This window comes from Falco peregrinus, chromosome 4 (genome assembly GCF_023634155.1).
Source record: "Falco peregrinus isolate bFalPer1 chromosome 4, bFalPer1.pri, whole genome shotgun sequence".
In the NCBI taxonomy this organism is placed as follows: domain Eukaryota; kingdom Metazoa; phylum Chordata; class Aves; order Falconiformes; family Falconidae; genus Falco; species Falco peregrinus.
The window spans coordinates 7,559,496-7,579,825 of record NC_073724.1 but is presented as its reverse complement, the minus strand read 5'-3'; the positions used below and the strand labels follow the sequence as shown (position 1 = coordinate 7,579,825).

The following is a 20,330-nucleotide window of genomic DNA, read 5'->3' as shown; positions in this document are numbered from 1 at the left end:
ACTGTCAAGCAACTGGACATAAACCTAACAGGAAAGATGGGATTCAGTACTTAACCTTAAATGCAAAAAGGGCTGGAATATGGCAATTAACCTCATCAAAAAATGCACTTAGAACATGTGAGGCTTAGTTGGTTGTTTTTCTTTCTTAAAATACCTTTAATATCGAGCACCAGTTGTTCGCTGAGGTATGAACTGATGGTTCCATCCTCATTGAGTCTCCACTTTTGCCTGTCCTTCCCATGTTCTGCCCAGAGCGCGACTTTGGCCCCAGGCACATCTCTGCCACCAATGACATCCAGACAAGCGTTGTTAGCCTAAGGAACGAGAGAGGAAGTGAGATCCAGGTCACACAGCCTCAGTTTTGTGTCGGACGAGCTTGTCTCGGGCATCGAGCATATTGCAGTAACTGCGCTTAGAGCTGGTACCAAGCCTGGCAAGCAAGCTAGGGAGAGATTATTCACCAACTGACCAGCTGCTTGAACAAAGGGCTTTGTTACTTCCCATGTTTCTTACTATGATAAATCAACAGGTTTTTTACATTAATAACAGACTACCAGGAGCAGCGTTAATAGAAAATAATTTGCTTTTTTCATGTACTACTTCTCAGAGAAATTCTTAACTCTTTGGAGGTAATACACTTAAACTCGCGACTTTAGACAAAACCAGGTTTCTACTGCCAGGAATGTCAGTCCCGTTAGACAGATGTGAAACGCAGTCCAGCTTGCCAAAGCAGACGGCTCAAACCTGCCCGTGCACAGCGGGAGGACGCAGGTTGTAAGAGTTTTGGGTTAAGGTGCATGGGAGAGGCCAAGAGCTGTCCTGGGGCCCACGCTAGCCTACAGTAAAAGCAAGAAGCGAAGGTGCAAGGACAGCGGGCGATACAACCCCCCTGCTCCCAGTGTCCGGAAACGCACCTTGGATTTGAAGAGTCCACGACAGTAGTGCCAGATCTGGGTGTTCTTGCCGTTGTACGGGGATGCGCACACTGAGGTTGCTCTTATATCCGTGAGGCTTCCAGCAACCGTCAGGTATTTACCTTGGGCTCGGTTCCTCACTCGGAGGTACACTGCTGGCTGAAACAGCGCGAAGGGAGCCCGTTACAACACACGGACGGGGGAAGTCGATGTGAGGATGCCTCCCCTCCATCTTACAGCGGTTTTCTAAAGTTTATGTTCCATTTCCAGTTTCAGACAAGGATGTTCAATGATTTTTTTGTTGGGAACAAATGGGCATGTAAAGCAGCATAAGTGTTTTTCACATGCAGATAAGACAGCTGGAAGCAGCAACGGCAGTTTTGATTTTTTTTTAAAAAATGCATTTACGTCTATAGAACTAATTCCAGTGATATGCAAATCTCTCTAGTTCAGCACATTTCACTCATTCCAAGGCCAGTAACTGGGCTGTGCTCCACAAGCTTTTTATTCTCTGGACACAAAACTTACTGAGCCACATACCCAGCAGCTTCAAGCTCCATTAACTGGAATATACGGCAGAGAGTTACACCGTTGCTTTGGAAGGTACACAGAGAACAGGGTACTGACGTGGCATCCCTGTTTAGTCAGTTTACTCAAAAAATAAGGAGATTTTGTAGGGCTACTACAGGGTTTGAGCTTTTGCTCTGTTACTCACTGATTTTGGCACAAATAAAGAGCCGTGAGTCATAAAGGGCAGCTCTACTGGAACCCCAGCTCGGGCATGGGTTTTCTTCTGGGAGCTTTCAATCTCCTTTTTTTTGGTATTAAAACAAACCCGAAGGTACTAGCAATTAAGCCTCCCACCAGGCAACGTGTATTAGTGTAGTGCACAGTTATTCCTCACAAGGAAGGGATTGTATTATGAAGTCACCGAGCAGAATTTTTGTTTCTCCTTTTGCTTGATTTTCCAACATTTCACTTGTTCTTGTGCTGCCTTTTACACCGGCAGACTTGACTATTTTTGTAGTTCGTAACGGAGACGGAAGGAAGAAATACAAAGCAGTGCGGGTCTGTAGCATTACTCCTGTCTCAAAAAGAATTATGCCCACAGAAGTGCCGAGCACTGGTAGCTGACTGCACAAAGTCAAGGGAGCCCTCAGCCTGCGGGATTGAAACCAAAGCAAAACCCCCCAAATCACTGCACAACCCCCACATGCCAAAGTCCCAGCAAAGGACCTGAAGGAAGCCTTGTAACACCGCTAACGGTTGCGGTGTGAGGAAGGATGCTACCAAATACAAAAGCTCTTCCAGACAGAATTCTCTTTTTAAGATCAGCACCAATTATTTTCATTATTATTTGCAAAAGCTGAGCCAAAATAGGATCCTTTGGCAGTTACCAATTCCAAAGAATTCCAGGGAGCTATTAACCTCTTAGACTAACAAATCATCGGTGGGGGAAAAAACCACAAAATTCCTTTACTTTTCCAGGGGTGTGGGGAAGCAGATAATGCGTAACTAAGACTAAAGATTATTACTTTTGTTCACTGCTGGGTTTTCCCAATTGAATCTAGCGTTCAAAAACAAAACAGCACTTGCCACGATGTGGAAACAAGTTGTTCTGTGAGAAGCAGCTCTAACAAAACCTCTTTTCCAGTGGAGTTACTGCTCACGTTCCCTGCCACACTCCCTGTCCTCCTCCTGCCTGCCCAGACACTGCGCTCCCGCTGCGGCATGGCTGGGCACGCGGCAGCATGTGCTTTGACTGCTGGGGAGCTCACGTGTGCCGCTGATAACCTCACACACCTTGGAAAGGCAGAGAAGCAGCACTGGACCTGCTTTTCCCTGAATGAGGGGCGTTTCCCCCAGTCTTGCTTCTCCATCCATCTGCCTTTCACAAAGCTCCTAAGAACCATGTGGTCTGGAGACCCGAATCTTTGAATGAGATTGACATTGGCATTATTTGGGGTGAGGCAGGGAGGGAAAACCTGGTGGGGCTGCGTAAATTTGGCTTCTTTTGGAAATCCAGGCTACAGCACAATAAAATTTGCTCTCGCTTCCATTCATGTTAATTATGAAACAAGCCGATGTAGAATTGGGTTTCTCATTATTATTGTTGTATGGCAAAAAGGTAAAAATAGAGCATCTACAGAACATGCTAATGAGCCATTCAGAAAAACAAAACTCAGCTCCAAGAAACTAGGAATTATTTCCCTTTAGGAGCCTAACACAGATCTCGGGAACTGCCACTAGAGGACTTTTCTGCTTCAGTAATCTTCCAGTTGGCCCTTCTGCCTGTCATCATTTGGCCTGATTTAAGGAGCACGATGCACAACACCATTACACCTAGTGATAGAGCTGATACTTGTGCCCTAAACCCTGTGCAAAAAAAATAATAAAAAAAATCCTCAGAGTCTCACGGTACCTGCTTAACAGGACGAAGGGAGCCAATTACTTTCCAGCCACTGTGTTCATTCCAGTTTGAAATCTCACTGGGCTCCAGCAGAATCTGCTTTCCTAAAAAATTACATCCCTCGTATGCAATCCACCTGGATACAGAAAACAGAACATGAAAGGCTACACGTTACCCAAAGCAAAACTTAAGCTACAGGCCAGCGTTCAGCCTGGGCTCTTGAAGCCCCCAAACCTCCCCCGAGTAGTGCCAATACCAGAGCTCTTACCACCACGCCACAAAACGCACCATCCGTTTCAGTGGTTTAACTTTTCTGTCTAAATGAAGCCCTGTTTTCTGTTTGTCTGCCTGAAACTTGTGAACACCGCTCCGCACCCCCGTAATTTTCCCCACAAACACGAGTCTCTGCATGAGCCCCGATGGCAACAGCGCAGGTTTCAGTGCGTGCACTGGGAAACTAGGGAGCCACACACCAGACTGTGCTACTTGCAGCTTTGCCTGCTCGTACATATTAATTATGAGAGGATCTTCTCCAGTGTTTTCTTTTGTTCCAGTTAAAGCTTTTTATAGCTATTCCGCGTGTCTGAAAACACATACAAAATTTTAACTCTGTAACCTGTAGATTGCTGTTACAGCCTTTCCTGCAGTGAATATATCTGAGAATTTATGGAGAAGCCTGAACCCTTTCACCCAAGAGTTAAAGCACCCGCACGTACAGATCCCTTGTCATCCAGGCATCTGTTCAGTAAATACCGCCGTGCTGCTTCCAAAGGCAGCCTCAGGATCACAGATCGGTTTTGTTTATATCAATAGGACATTGTTGTGCAGACAGTGAATCCTAAATGCTTGGCTCGCTAACTCATCTGAACACAAAGCAAACACTGTTCTCCCCGGGTTACCTGTTGTGCAGGCCAGCTGCTCGAGAACCGGAGGGATGGCTGCACGCTGGAGCCCGCTGCAGACACCCACAGCGCTCACAGCACCTCTCCTTTGCTTTCCCCCACCGCAAGTCATTTGGAGAAACTGACGGCCAGCCTTGTGCACGACTCCGTGGAGGCTGAAGTGTGCCACCGCGAGCCGGCTCCCGATGAGGCTGCATCACTGCTGTTTCTTCAAATTAAGTCCCAAACCTCCTGGCTAACAGGTATTCAGAGCAGCCTGACCACCACTGTGCGTTCCTTACCCTTCTAACGCATTCCTGGCTTTTTTTTTCTTGCGATAACTTTCTGTCAAGTCACCGAGAACTCGCTGTTAAAATTGTTCTCGGAGCATCAGTCTCATTTGAGATGCAGTTCAAGGCAGACATTTATAGTGAACAGAGATGGGAAAGACTGTTACAGTGATAACCACGTGAAGCCAGCTTGGGCTTCTGGCGTTCAGCGACAGAGACAAAACTCATGTCAGCTCTCCCACGGAGCAGCACCCTCCGCTGTGCCATCCCTCCCACAGCTCGGAGCGCCTCAGCCCCCAGCCCCCTTCGCCAAGCCACGGTCTAGGCTCCTGCCATTTCTCCCCGTCAGCCGGCTCAGGAAGGATCCTTGTACCTAAGCCTGGCAGCCAGATGCCATCGGTGTATTTACATAAATCTTTGTCGTCTGCCTAAAGCCAACAGTAGCCTTTGGGGCAAGGAGCCAAAACAACCTCGAAATCCGCCTTCCTGAACCCTCGATGACAGCTAAGGCATACAAACCCGCCAGACATCCCACTGACTTCCTACCATCACCTGCCACCCTCAGCCTGGAGGCCATCTATCTGCAGCGGGCTGGGGACGGGCTGGGGACGTCTGTTCCCTAGGGAGCGTCACGGGGACCAGAGCAAGCCCAGCCGTTCTGCCCTGACCCTTCCCGGAGACAGGGAAGCGGAGGGAAGCAGCTAACCTGTCTCGGATAGTCGGAAAGGAACAGGAAGGCGAGAAGGGGCTGGGCTGCCGCGCTCACCCTCCCGTGCCTTCCCACCCTGTGGTCCCAAAGCCATCACCCTGCCTTTGCGGTCAGCACCGTGATTTAATTCCCAGTTCCACACCCCTGACGAAAGGCAGAGAAAGCTCATGAGGAGATGTCTCCCAACACGACACGTTTTGGACCGTAACAGCTCCACAGAGGCATGAAGATTGACATGCTCCCACCAGAAATAAGTCAGCTGTTCCTCCAAAGGCCTTTCCTCCCCCAGACTAGCACAGATCACGGGGAACGTACGCACGCTGTTCCCGGCCTCAAGTGGCGGCTGCTTGCCGCTCTCACCTGGGGAGCCTCAAGACCTCAGCAGCAGATGAACACGCTCTGTATTTTCAGCAAGGGCTCAGGATGGAAGTGACCCAGATTTTAGGGACTACAATTTGTAGCGAACTGGCAAAGCCCTGGGGGGAACCTTATATCCACTGTGGGCCCACAGCTAAAGTCAGCTCCCACTGACTGCTCTTAAAGAAAGGGAGGTTCAATCCTCAACCAACCATTCCAGAAAATGCTGTGTGTGACACTCCTGAAGGACAACAGTCCCCGGTGGGTGCTCTGGAGCATTAGCTAGGCTAGGCTTAGCCTTTGTACCAACCTCAAAGAACCAGAGGAGCGCTCAGCAGTGTTATCACGGGTATCCACAGAAGCATTTTGACTTCTAGGTGGCAGCAGACTAGATGCGTTTGAAAAACTCATCGTAAGAATCACAGCATAGATCTATACCTAAGCCTTGAACAGTCCACACTAATTCCCTGCCCAATTACTTCAGATTTTGTGTGGTTTTGTGTCATCCCGTAAGATCTCTCAAGAAAACTGCAGCCTTGTCTATTTGAAAAAGGTGGGGAAAAGGAAGGTTAAAAATAAACACTGGAGATGCGTGTCACATCACAACAGCAGTTTCCAGGCAGTCTCAGTTGCAGGATGAGACTCCACAAGTTATTTGTCGCTGCTGGGGACGTGGATGCTGAAAACCTGGCCGAGACAGAATACCTGGGGGTTGCTTCAAAAGGTGCAAGGGGCAGATGCAGAAGAGGTTAGAAGGTCACTTCTGCAGAGGTAAAATGGTTCTCACAGCTGACCCTGGGTGTGTATTCTGACTCACAGAGGGGGGTTTCAACTAATAACAGGAGCAAACTACTGTTCCAGCTGTCAGATCCAGCCCAAGCTTCTCTCCTACGTTGCTGCCTCTTTGTAGCCAAGCTTCACTGAACCACGGCGGCGGCTGAAGTTAAATCACCGCGGTTTATAGCTGCTATGCCACAGCCGGCTAACAAAGGCAGCGTGAGTTTACTCTGCCTGTCTTTTTAAGTCAGCAATCAAAACTCACCTGCTTTTGGCTTCTGGCTTGAACAACAGGCTCTATTGTTTGTTACTGTATAGGGATAAAAGAATGATTCTTACAGGGGGAAATCCATGCTCTGCCCAGAGTTTTTGTTCATTTTGTGTCCTGATACAAGAAGCAGGTCTAGTATTCAGTATTAGGATTTTGTATTGTCTCAAAATAGAATGTAAATCACATCCTATGGAGAAAGGCAATAACTGCAAGAAAAATGCATACTCGGTAGTAGCTCCTGTAACGCAAAAATGACAAGAATATTTTTTCCATACTTACAATCCACTTCTCACCCATACAGACTGAGTGTAAAAATGAAGGTCCTCATTCAAAACAGAATTGATGGGTTCGGTGAAGTGCAGCTCTCTGCCCTTGCAGCATTCCAGAGCGAACAGACTGATGGAGGGCTCAGCAAAAACCTGCGGGGTGTGGGGGGAGAAAATAAAGCAGTTTTACTCAGAATAGTCTAGCTTCACTTGTTAGGCATGATGCACACATTTGCCCATTTTGGTTTAATTTCCACATGCTTTTGGGTTAAATCGTGCTCCCTCAGCAAACATAGCAGCAAGGAAAAAGAAAAATACATCCACAGTAGAGCACACAGGGCTGCAACATACTGGATTTATCAGTGGGTTTGTCATTAGAGCGTAGTGTCCCACTAACACAGGCCATAGTGAGTTGCTCTGAGATGCAGAGGCACCTGTGTTAGCATCTGAAAAATCTTTTTGATCCAATTTGTATCATCAGGGCCTTGATTCTTTTTCATAAATCCAGTGTATTTGTTGATGGAACAGGTTACAGCAGTAGTTTTCATGGTGATCTGCAGACTGCATCTGAAGTAGTGAGGCAAATCACAAGTCTATTGTCCACAGACTTCAGTTAGCAGTGGCTCACTGGAAAAACCTTAGGGATCTAACGAATTGGAAAAGGTTAAATACGTCAGACTAAAAAGTTCCCAATGTTTTTAAGAGACACTCCTAGGTTTCTACTGACAATCTTGAGGAAATAGCATAATTAGTAACCCCTTCAACGTCATGCAGAATTGAAACGTTTTTCACTTAATGCGTTCTTTTCTACAGTTGAGAGATTGCCTATGAAAGAAAACAAAAAGATCAGGAAAGAAAACAAAAAGATCAGTTTGCAGGAAGATGTGGTACAGCTCTAAGATCAGCAGAAAAGCAGAGGGAACAGATTTAAATATACAAAGCCTGTGCTTTGGAACAAGGAACACCGGTACAAATTTTCTACTATTTCTAACCTAAAACCGTAAGGGAATTATCATAACCAGACTCATAAGCACTTGTAATATATATCTTGATGCAGCTGGTGAAGGAAGATGGAACAGGTCCGAATAACTGCTTCAATTAGCAGCCCCTCCAGGGAAGTCACCTTGTTCTTAGGAGATGGTACCATGAGATAGCTGGCCTGGGCAAAAGATAGGATTTCTTTTGCAGCGAAGATATGGCCTCAGGTGGAACAAATAAAACAAAATCTTGAATTAAAGTTGACACAGGCGCTGAGTAATTAAGAGAACTTAACTTTCACATTTGAAGACACATGCGTTGTGCGAAGTCTGTCTGAAGAGCTCAGTGGTGAATCAGGACTTAGGAATTTACTGGCACTGACGCGTGCCCTTGGTATGTAGCTTGTTCAAGTCCTGCCTCAGAGACATCGCTTGCCTCTGCTAACCTGTGCACGGACAATGGAAGTCATGCAACACTGCATGGACAGGGAGTTTGCAGAGACATTTTAAAGAAGAGCCTGCAGTGGTCTGCCCAGAAATATTTTTTTTAAGCCTATCAGGCTCCCAAAAAATTGATGTTATGAAACAGAGAGAGATTAAAACCCATAACGTTTTCATTTTGGAATGTCTGCTCTTCCCACCTGCCTTCAGCTGGATGACGTGGGTCAAATTTAGTGTGTGTCCAAAGGGTTACTTTGAAATCTAGAGCAGCAGACCTAGCGCAGGCAGCTGCTTCTCAGATCGCCTGGCTCAGCAAGGCAGTATCATCACACACTGGTTTGCAAGAGCCTGCTCCGTGGGCACTGGGAGTGCAGACCAGGAGCCATGCCCAGAACAGGTCCAACAGGGGCAATTTTCACCAGTGCATCAGTAACCACAGGAAACACCGTTTGGCATCCTCGTTGCTAGACACTGTTACCAAAGCCTAACATTTGTCCTGCTGTTGCAATATTCAATATGTTCGAGGCAGGGATGCTGTCCTAGGTCCAGCATATCCACTTACATACCAAGAATCAGAGCAGCAAATTGGTGGAGTCAATTAAAATGACCATAGCTCTCATGTGGTGGAGACTGTTTGAACTTAATGGGCCTGAGAAAGCCCTGTCCGGTTGCTCAGAGCCCCAGCACACAGCAGACGTTGCAGCTCTGACACACACACACACACACACACCCCCCATCACAAGGACCGATACCATCTTTCCAGGGAGACCTCAGAAGGACCCCACTGCACAGACGTGAAGCACAAAGAAAACACGCTGCCGTCTCAAGCTCTGAAGCTCTCATAGTTCCATAACCATATATAGTGCAAGGAGCCGATTGCTCACTTTATATATACCGCCTTACACCAACAGCTGGCAGCAGTGACTTGGCCTGGCTTTCTTCTCTGATTTTGTTTTCAGAGCTCCATGGAAACTACCAACAGCAGAAAACAAGGTTTTGAGGCCATGCTGTTACACTTAGTACAGAGGCAACTTGCTCCCCCCCTTCCTTGCAGAACGCCGAGGTGCACGCTCACCTATTCAAGAGTCAGCACTGATACGTAAGTGTGAGATCAGCGATACACAAGACAGGATCAGCTTTCTTCGCCAAGGCCCGATCCTGACAGCCCAGGGAGGAATGGGGCTCTCCAAGAACCAGAGGAAGGACAACTGGGCAACAGTACAAGAGGGGACAACCTCACATCATGGCATTGCTTTAGGTCCCCAATTTCTAAAGGCGAGCTGAAGCCATCCACATCTACCCACGACTGGCAAGTCACTCCTGGAACGGCAGCCTTTGAGGAAAGCTTGCCAGCTGCACGAATGACATTACACTAAAGCCCTACTTAACCTGACCTGTGTGTTAAGGAACTAATTGCCTTGCTTAAACCAGTGCCCATGAAGTTTCAAGAGGTTTTGCCCGTCCTCTTTTTTTTTTTTTCTAATGCCAGTGTCCAGGGAGAAACTTGAAGAGATTGAATATATTCAAGAGGCTGGTGATTAAGGAAGGCTCTGTTTATGTAGCATTTCAAGATACACGCAGCCTTGTGAGCTGTTAAATACAGTGATACTCTTTACTTAACAGGTCTGCCAGTCCAATGCCAATACAGCACGTGATGCAACGAAAATGACAGTTTTTTCCCCTCCTCACTGTGTGATTTCAGAGGCTGAAAGGTAAGCCGTGGAATTTAACACTCTAAAAATCTCTTGCACAGTTCAACTCAGCTCAGACTTACCCCTCAACAACTTCCACGTTTTTTTAACAGAGAGAAGCTGCACACCACAAATTTTTCACAATTCAGAGCAGAATTTTCTATTTTACCAGTTCAGGAAAAAAACAGGCAATGCAAGCCTGAAGTATTTGATATTAAACAAAGATCAGTGCAAGATCAGCTTCCTTCAAATGCCTTTTGTTTGCAGTGCAAGGCTTAGGTGGCTTGACCAACTGTAAAGCAACAATATACAGACAGAGAGAAGTTAACCAAAAGGCGGTAGAACTGAAAACGCAGTGCACGGGTGAATTTGCACACATGCTTATAATAAAAACAAGTATAGCTTTAGCTATCGATAACATACAGATGTTGTTTCATTATGAACTCTGCGAAAATTATTACTAATAAAACCCTTTTGAGAAGGGCTCATCCCCCAACATGTTTTTCCTTGCACCTTATTTTTGCAGACTTGGACTTTGCAGACTTTGATGGGAAAGCCCAATAAAGGCAAAGAAAGCAAGCCACGGGGCCGGACTAGAGCACCACTGTAACCCAGTCACGGCAAGGGCTGGGACGTTTCCCCACTTCGCATCCCTGCTGACCGCTGCTATAAAACCAGCATTCACCAGAGCCGTAACTGGAAGAGCCTCCACAGCCGTATTACATCATCCTTGGAAAAATCTTTACTCTTCAGTCTTGGCTAACTCATCATTTACAACTGTCTTTACTGAAGCTGCGCTCGCCTGGCTGCTCCCTTGAGTGTGGGAAGGATGCCTGGCTGAGGGCGAGGAACGCTGTGCTGGATGAGAGGAACACCCATGGTCCAGTCCCAGCTACACAAAATGACTCATTCTCTGGCCGTGGGAAACACCAATTACTTTTTGTATCTGATTTCATTATTTGCCTCATAGGAATGCTGGGGAGATTAGTTAACACCTGTATTTAACTTACAAAAGATAACCAACACAGAAATACAGGAACTATTATGATTGATCAGAGCGAGAGTAAGGAATGCCTCAAAAGAAAAAAAACAACCAACCAAAACCCAAGCACATTGCACAACCTGTAACACAGATCTCATTTTTGTTTTGAGAAACCAAGAGACTGGTTTAACTTTTGGGCTGAAGTTAGCATTTTAGATGGAAAACTTACTGCTCGCTGCAACCATCCTGGATACTCTTGCCCATGTGAGTCACACCAGATATTGCAGGGAGTTTGACAAAACATGCCTGAGAAAAGGCAGCACTAGAGCTGAAGAACATCGTAAGAACTTCTTGTAAGGGTCTCTATCCCAAAAGATTAACCTCTTCAAGCAACAAACACTGGACAAATGCTCTAAGAAGCAACCATGGCCCCATAAATGGCCCAGTCGACTTCAGTCGCTCTCTTCCTGCCAGGTGAGCTGCCCGTGCTTTCCTTTTCCTGAATTCATGGCAACGCAAAAGGCAGGTCCTGACTGATGCAGGCATGGAAACCTCTAACTCTGCAGCAAATGCAGCAACCCTTAGCCTGCACTATGCTTTCACCCACCCGCAGAATGGCTATTAACAATAATAACCAGCAAATTTCATCAATAATCTTTTCTAAAAGGGTGCTTTGGGATTTTTAGATGAAAGGAGATGATGAGAGGCAAGTTACATTAGTTCCAGTTTTCCTACCACTACTAAATACATGTGTACCCTTTCTAATGTTAAGTGGGCTTCCAAAGCGTATAACTGCCTGTTCACTTAAAGAAATACATTCCTGTGAGATATCCTTTTTAGCGTTTTCCCCACTTACAAAATCCTACGTGAAAAAGACTCATTTGTCTTTCAGAAGCATTCACTCCCCTTCTCAGAAGGGAAAGGCCACCTAACACAACGCTATTCAGTATGCAATCTAGATTAATACATGGGTATTGCAACACTATTTTTCCTCCTAGAACACCGAAAACAAGACGTTATTTTCTCATTATCAAGGTACAGATATGCTTGTTCCTTCTCTGTATCCTTTAATTAACCTATAGCTTTTCCAAAGTGCTCCCCGAAGGACAAAACAGTCCAGTCTGAATCTGAATGAAATGGAACAGCAAGGAAAAAATACAGGTAGAGCTTCCTAAAGATTTAGTTTGAGTATTATACACCTCAGAGAATAAGCCAAGATGGGAAAGAGGTTCCTGGGAATAAGGGAACACCTTCCCCACTTTCCTTACGAACCTGCCTAACTTTTACTTTGCTGCTTCCTGAACAAACAGTAAGGGAAACCGGCTACAGAGATGTGCTTAATTCCTCTACGATGCCACTGCATCGCTAGCCTGAGCCTGTTTTCTTACCTAAATTAATTTTACACTGTTCTGAAAGGCTGGGGTTTTTTTTCCATTTTAACTGGGCCAACTCAGTGATGTGGAAAGGTATTTTTCATTTTGTAATGTAATTCAGCTCTTAAAAAAGCAAATTATATCTCTGGCAACTTTCAAACTAAAAATTCTAAAGTTTGCTTTCAAAACAAACACAACTCCTCCTCATTTTTCTCATTTAGACTGCTTACTGTATTTGTTTGCATCAACGCTGTGTTTTCCAGAGAACTAACTGTTCCCTCAAATCCTTTCCTTATCTTCAATTGGTTGATCTATTTTCAAAAAAAATAAAAATAAAAAAAAATCAGTCAAAGCATTGCCAAAGTTCCTAGCTGTTTCACACAGATTAAGGCATTACTGTTACCTCACCCAAAAAAATTCCAAAAATCCCACCTTACAACACTTACAGTGTTGTTCCGTCAGGTCACAAACGCACCCCCATGCCATGAAGGAGTACGACAGATACGTAACTTCAATCCTCAAATTCTCCTTCCAAAACAGAGAGCTCAGAAGTCTCGTAGCAACTGACAACATCCAAAGATCCCCTGAAAACCATTACAATTTTAAAATGAAAACTCAAACAGTTAACACTGAAAGTACCAGTGCAATCAACAGCAAAAACGTTGCTAGATGTTCCTTTTAGTTGCTAGAACCGACAGGAACAGAAAGGGCATCGATGCGGGGTCAGATGCAGAAGCCGGTGTGGACGCCCCGCAGGTGTCAGCAGCCTGTGCTGACCGCGGTGTTTCACAGCTCCTTTGGAGTTAGCCCCACAGACAAGGATCTATATTCTTACATACATCCCGCATATAAAGGCCCAGAGATGGGACCTCACCCAGCTGTACAAAAACCAAGGTAACAGAGAGTTAATTACCATTACAGTCTTCCGAATTAGAAAGGGAATACCCAGATCCTGTGTCCCCATCTCCTCCAGCAGATTTGTTCTCCTATGCCAAAGACCTGGCAGAAACCATCTACTTTTAAAATATACAGCTGGACCACAGCTACACCGGTCAACACAGCTGGATTGTTTCCAAAGGCTGGCAATGAGCTAGCCTTAGGAGTCCTTTGTACTGCTAAACCCGTATTTTTTTCCCCCCTCTGCCAGTGTCACACATGGGTCACTACTTCCAGTCAACATCTGGGATGCAGAATCCTCACGCGGTGAGGTCATACACGGTCCCCCCCCAGCATGACAGTCCTTCCAACAGTTACACTTACGGCAAATACACCTCACAGAGCAGAGCAGGAGACAACACACGTTCAGGGCTTGGTGTTGGGGTTAAACCTTCTCCCTCTTACGTGTAAGCTATCGAGATCCACAGCTTAGGTCTGAAATTGGGCTGGTATGTAAAGCTGGATAACGGAAGGGGTTCCCAATGTCACAATTGAATTCAATAAAGCCATACAACAATTCCACTTGGGAATACGCTTGCTGCTTTCTTGAATGAGCTAACAGAAATATCTTGTAATAAAAAGGGCTCTGTTCCAAGAACAGCGCACGGCGGACAATGCACAGAGCTAACGAGGGCTGCTCCTGACCACTGACGAAAAGCACCGCTGCGTGCTTAACATCACGTCTGGGCCACACAATGCCTGCGAGCACCGTCCTGGGCGATTAGCACACACAATGTGTTAGGGGCCGATGAGGGCATTTCTATTTGTAAACCAGGTGTGGTTCAATAGCAATTTACACTGTTTAGCGCCTCGATTTTATGAAGCACAAGGGCTCCTATTTGCAAGAGAGGAACTGAACTAAGAGGTGCTTGCTTAATACAAATGTTATTTACAAAATACAGGAAGATGTGTGTAACCTTCCCACACACAGCCTGCCAAACACACATCTCCCAGGGCTTGGCCCTCAGTAATCAAGGGCTGCCAGTAGCTTCCTACTATGCCAAACTGTAGAGTTACTTCCCTGTGAGATTACAGGCTGGGGGATTTGGACGAGACCTACCATTTCATGTCAGAACTTCACTCTAGATTTAGCAGAGTCGAGTCCAAGAGCCTAACGTGAAAAGGAGATCTTTAATCTGCAGACCAGGCTCTCGGCAGGCGGGAAGCTACAGCTCCACAGAAGTCACCATATCTACATAACCCAGTAAAAAGACCAAGTTGTACATCCTTCCCACCATGCCCACGGCTTTTGGTGTTTGGAGCCGTTTGTTGTTGTTTGTTTCTTTTTTAAAAAAAATCTGTTCGCAAGATTTGAAGAACACTGAATTGAGTAATCTTTAAAGTCTAGTTTCGTAAGAGTTACAGTGAAGAGCTACAAGTCACAGACTGAGTTTGTGCTCTGTGATGAGGGAAGCAGGAAGAGTTTTGGAGAAGTTGGTCAGTGCTAGAGAGGAGTATGCAGAGCAGCCACTTGATTCTCTTTTACCAACAGTGTTATGGCCAGCTTATCTTCGATGCTTTTCGATAGAAGCATACCAAGATATGGGACAAAGGCACAGACACCACAGCAAGAATCCAGAGGCATAAGCCTTGGGTGCAGGATTACAACAGGATGCACAAAAGGCCGTATCTGTCTTGTACTGCATAGTACAAGGCATTCCTGCCCAACCTGCTGGCCACAGAGGACCTCATATCTCACCCTACTGCTACAACAGGTCACTTAACTGCAAGTTTTCTTGGGTAGTACAACCAACGTGACCTGAAAGTCACATGAAGACTATATGCATGTGTAGGAAGTACTTGTCCTGTATCTCAGAACTGTCACCAAGAGAGAGGACAGCCACATGAGCTTTGGACTGGACCATCTGATGCGTCACACACGGCTCATAGGCCGCATGCACGGTATATTATACCACTTTATTGACCCATGACTTCAGATGCCATTAGGAGGCCAAACCCTTTTTTATATTTCTGTAAAATAGTACAGTACACAGCATTACGGCAAGTATATGCTACCTCGTAATTTCAATTTTCATGTCTTCCGTGTGTAGTTTGCTTTAAGATTGAACCTTGGCTGTAGGCCTTAGAAATGTAGCCCCTTAAGCTTAGATGGCGTGACAAAATGTCTCACTGAGTACTGAGCTCGCTGAGCTGTATCATAAAGACCTATACTGAGATTGTGGCAAGGTTTTGCCAGGAGCTATAGGGGTGACTTCTGTGAGAAGCTGCCAGGAGCTTCCCTGTGTGTGATGGAGCCAACGCCATCGGCTCCCAGACGGGCCCAACACTGGCCAAGGCCGAGCCCAGCAGCGATGGTGGCAGCACCTCGGGGACAGTGCATTTAAGAAGGGGAAAAACCAACAGCAACTGCAACCAGCTGGAGAGCGGAGGGAGAACACGTAAGAGAAACAGCCCTGCAGGCACCCAGGTTGGTGCAGAAGGGGAAGGAAGAGCTGCAGGTGCCAGAGCACAGACTCCCCAGCAGCCCATGGACTGCGCCCCCCAACCCCCCCCCCGGGGCAGGGGGTGCCCGCAGGGGGCTGTGACCCGCGGGCAGCGGCGCTGGGGCAGCTCCTGGCAGGGCCCGTGGCCCCGCGGGGAGAGGAGCCCGGGCTGGGGACCCCGCGGGGACCCCCCTGGGGCCGGCTGGGCCTGGGGGGCTGCGCCCTGGCAGGGCCCCGGGCTGGGGCAGGGGCAGGGGGCGAGGAGCCTCCCCATGGGGGGCAGGGGCGGCAGGGACAGCTGTGAGGGACTGACCCCAGCCCCGGCCCGGCCCGGCGCTGCTGGGGGGGCCGGAGGTAGAGACACCGGGAGTGGAGCTGAGCTCGGGAGAAGGGAGGGGTGGGGGGAGGGGGTTTAAGATGTATGTTTTATTTCTCATTATCCTACTCTGATTTGATTGGTACTAAATTAAACTTATTTCCCCACGTTGAGTCTGTGTTGGCCATGCTGGTAACTGGTGACTGACCCCTACCCTGCCCTCATCCCGACTCAGGAGCCTGTCGTCGTATTTTCTCTCCCCTGCCCAGCTGAGGAGAGCAGTGACAGAGCAGCTCTGGTGGGCACCTCGTGTCCAGCCAGGGTCAGCCCACCACAAGACCAGTCAGAAAAATGCCAACCAACACAACCTGTATGAAAGAGAGCACCTTTGAGCCCAGAACACTCAAAAGCACGCGCCTACAACTGACCACATGCACGCAGCCTGGCTTGTTCCTAACCCAAAAAATTCCGTAAGCCAAGAAAACAAACTTCACTCTTTTCCCTGAGTGGGAGTTTGTTTAGTGCAAGCACTTGCGTCAGACATCTGACTAGAAAAAAAGAGTTCTGAAAGGTTTTTTTGTGGTGGTTTTTTTTTCCCCAATAAAATCCTTACGTATTGAATAGGCTTGAGGGATTTGATTGCAGCAGTCGGGCAGCCACAGGAACTGAGGTCAACGTAGAGGCCTTCTTCCAGCACACAGTGATTGTCAGTGATTTCCCCCTGGTAATACAGGAGCCAACTGCAAAAATAATGTGACAGAAAAGATCACCTGCTCTAGCTGCTTATTAAAGGTAAGGTTTTTTTCAAGACTTAGTATTTGCTAAGGAAACAAGGAGTAAAAAAATTTGTTTGTTCTTGTTAAGCTTAAAAGTAAGGTGACGTGAAAGGTTTATGTGGCTAAGCAACCAAATCAGCAAAACCAAATCATGGGGCACAGAAATCTCAGTTCCAGAGTCAAACGACGCGAGTGGAATGCAGACACTTCTACTGTACCAAGTTCTCAGAATCTATAATACATTCTAACTGGAGTTGAAAAAATAAATATATCACAGTAACTGCAAACTTCCCAGAGGGAAAGCAAAATGCATACTAACTGAAACCAATGACAGGACAACAGTTACTGGGATGCACTGCAAGACAAAGGGTCTAAAACATGGTGGAATACAATGGGTATGTGTTATGTGCTTTCACCTGTCTGAAATTTAGTAGTGTTTAAAAAAAAAAATATTTCACATTACTTAAAATGGTGGCATGTAAAAACAGACTTACCATCCCCGCAGAACCTTAAAAGAACATGGTATGAATGATGTAAAATCAGAAACTTCTGCTGTGAAATCTATACATGCTCCTTGGAAATGTGTATTACTGAAAGCTTTGAGCTACAAGAACAAAACAAAACAAAACCAATGACTAGAAGGAAAATGAACGCATTATCATCAACGTGAACAGAGATAGCTGTGCTCTTAGAGAACTATCCATTCGATTCACAAAGGTACAATAAAAAGGATGAATTCTCATTTAAAGAAGCTTTTATGTTTCTACAACTGCTTTAGTTTTAGAAAGATTCAAGTGTTTTACCGTCTCTGGGCCCAGTACAGGATGCTTCCCAGTGATGCTAAGGCAGTGGTATCAAGCCTAAGTTCAACTGCAGCAGCAGAGGGCCCAGAGAAAAAGAGAAGGCTAGCACTGAGGGATGTTATCTTCCAGCCAAAGCGCCCCTGAACTGCGGCTAACTCTTGCTACAGCTCAGCAATCCGGTGTTCAAAACAGGACAGGGAAGTGCTGGTCCAAAGATACAGGGCTACTATTGATAAAGTGCCTTGAAATCTTCTGTTATCACGGTGATCGTAGGTAGTTTCTCATTTAAGAACATTTTGGGGGGAACCGGGTACAGGCAGGTAGATGCACCATGAACTTCTGAAGTTCAGCTAAGCTGGTTTTATATGTCATGATAAAGGAATTGAACCATACCCCACCAGTAAGATGTGATCAATTCACCCTGAAAAAGCAGTAAGGTTGAAAGTGCTGCAGTAAAAGAAAAAGGAAAAAAAGCAGTATGCTATAGCCTATGACCTACAGCAAAGTCGCCTAGAATTCTGTACTGCCGCTGTGTAACTGAGGTGAATTTCACTTCAAAGCCTGAAAAAGAGGCTGGAAAAGAATGAAAAAAATATAATTGTATCAAGAGAACAGCTCGTATTCTGTAATGGAGGAAAAACACGATGGCTGTTGCAAGAGCTACTTCCCCCTTCATGCCCCAAACTGGCCTAGCTTCCTGCCAAAGAAAAGAAATCAAATGCTTTTGCCAGTACAGAGCAAGGCGGCCAGACACAAGTATCAGCAAATGATTTTATGGAAAAGCTCTGTCCGTGTTTTTAAAATAAATGAGTATGTTTCCTGTTAGAGAGAACAAGGCTTAACCTGGCCTTACATGCTGGAACTGCAAATGGGAGAACACAAATCAGATACAATATCATGAATAAAGTGTAACTGATTTTTCTGTAAACATAATTGTACTGCTATGTCACAGAGCGTCTATTTAAGCTGTAATTACATAGTATTTTCTACCCACTTATCTCAAAGCTCTTTATAAAAGAACATATACATATATACGTACACATACACGGTCTTTCATAAGCCAGATGCTATGCAAGGCTTTTAAAAAAGGTCTCTTAACTCATTTTTATACAGAATATATCTAATAATGAATGGTGGTCTTAATTTGACAAAAGCTCGGCTGAAGCTCTGATTTCCCCGTGAAAGCACTGCATATCTGCAATTAATCTCAAACTGCAGCTTTATCTACTTTGTCAGTTTGACATTATTATACAAGGTTTCACTTCCTAAAAAGTCAACAGATAGCACGTTAAAATACAAGTTATCAAAGCAATTATCTCTGCTTCCTAAAACATCTGTACAAGTCAACTGCTACTGAAAGAGGCTTTGTTCTTGCTGGGCAAAACCAAATTGTATTTTTAATAAATAAAATTAATGGCTTCTTAGAGTTGGTGACTTCAGCCATTCTTGTATTCTATGTACTTCATTTATTAGGGAGCCTGGCATGAGGAAAAGGTCAGGGGAGTTACTGAAAGATTTAGGAAAATTTACTTGCTTTTCAGTTTCTGACAAGCAACTAAAAACAAAAGTGAAAGGATACACTCTTGTAGACAGTGAAAACAGTCCCCTTAGCTCAGACATATGTTTATTAAAGGTGGGAGAATGTATAATCACTAAAAATAACTGGTATATAGCTTATACAAAGGTCAAACATTGGGATGCTTACGATGCTTAAGGATTTCCCAGCTCATACACACCATGCTTTGAAGTTCCAAACTGAGAGACTGTTGCATACATGGAAACTTCTATTTTACTCTAAATGGGAAATTCTGCGTATTTATCCAAAAGACTGTCCTTTACTTACCCTAAGCGATTGATTTTTTTCTCATAAAAACTTACTCAAAATATTTCCCCTAAAAGAACTGTAGCAATATGAATTATGTTCTTCCTTCCCTAGCTTTGTGGCAGAATCTTATGAAAACCAGGATTGTGATAAACCAGGACAGTATTTTTTTTTTTACAAACAGAGTTAGGACTGCTATTAGAGAGCACAAAAGGCAAAACACAGTCTAGCACGTCAGTATTTACAAGTGACTGTGCATACCCACCCACAGAAGGTTTTTTTTCCATGTATTACTGGAAATAAAACAACTGTAAAGCACAATTTATTGAAACTTCAAAGGTTTTAATTGATACTCAAGGTGGAATAAAGCACTCAAAGAATAGTTTCTGGGTGATCCTGAAAAAATAGAAGAGTTGAAGATGGAGAGAAAATTATCTTCAACTGTTTGGATGTCACCATTTCGTCTGAGTCCGTTATTTTATCTGGTATCATTTGCCAAGGCATTACTGTGAACATACTTGCAAGTCTGTGGATTTGGCTGCAAACTGCCACATGAATAGGTCTGGCAGGAAAACAGTGTTTAAGACTAAAATAATACACCAATTATGTCTTCAGACAGGAAACATTTCCTGTAGTGCTGGGTTAACCATAAAATTGTAGAACTAGAATAAGTGGAGAAAAAGAAGGGTGTGGTCAACCTAAGGAACACAATGTATGTATTTCCCATGTGCTTCTGGCTGTTATACACATCCAAGCAAGAAAGAGCATTCTGTCCAGATGACAAAATACTTCAGCTTTCTGAAGCAGAACCAATGAGCTCTGAAGTCTCTTTTGTCCAAAAAACCGAAACGTTTCTTGAAATAAAATTTTCCAAATTTCCTTAATTAAAAGCAT

General features: G+C 45.2%; 1 protein-coding gene across 1 annotated transcript in view; it reads right to left on the bottom strand.

Moving 5' to 3' along the window:
* Window positions 1-20,330, bottom strand: part of CRYBG3 (crystallin beta-gamma domain containing 3) — a 94,625-nt gene that overhangs the window by 2,908 nt on the left and 71,387 nt on the right. Inside the window, exons 16-21 of the mRNA XM_055803154.1 lie at window positions 17,306-17,415; window positions 16,649-16,775; window positions 6,889-7,028; window positions 3,337-3,460; window positions 915-1,073; window positions 155-314 (exon numbers count right to left, since the gene is read on the bottom strand). Coding sequence (XP_055659129.1) covers window positions 155-314; window positions 915-1,073; window positions 3,337-3,460; window positions 6,889-7,028; window positions 16,649-16,775; window positions 17,306-17,415 — 820 coding nt within the window. The remainder of the gene's footprint in view (window positions 1-154; window positions 315-914; window positions 1,074-3,336; window positions 3,461-6,888; window positions 7,029-16,648; window positions 16,776-17,305; window positions 17,416-20,330) is intronic.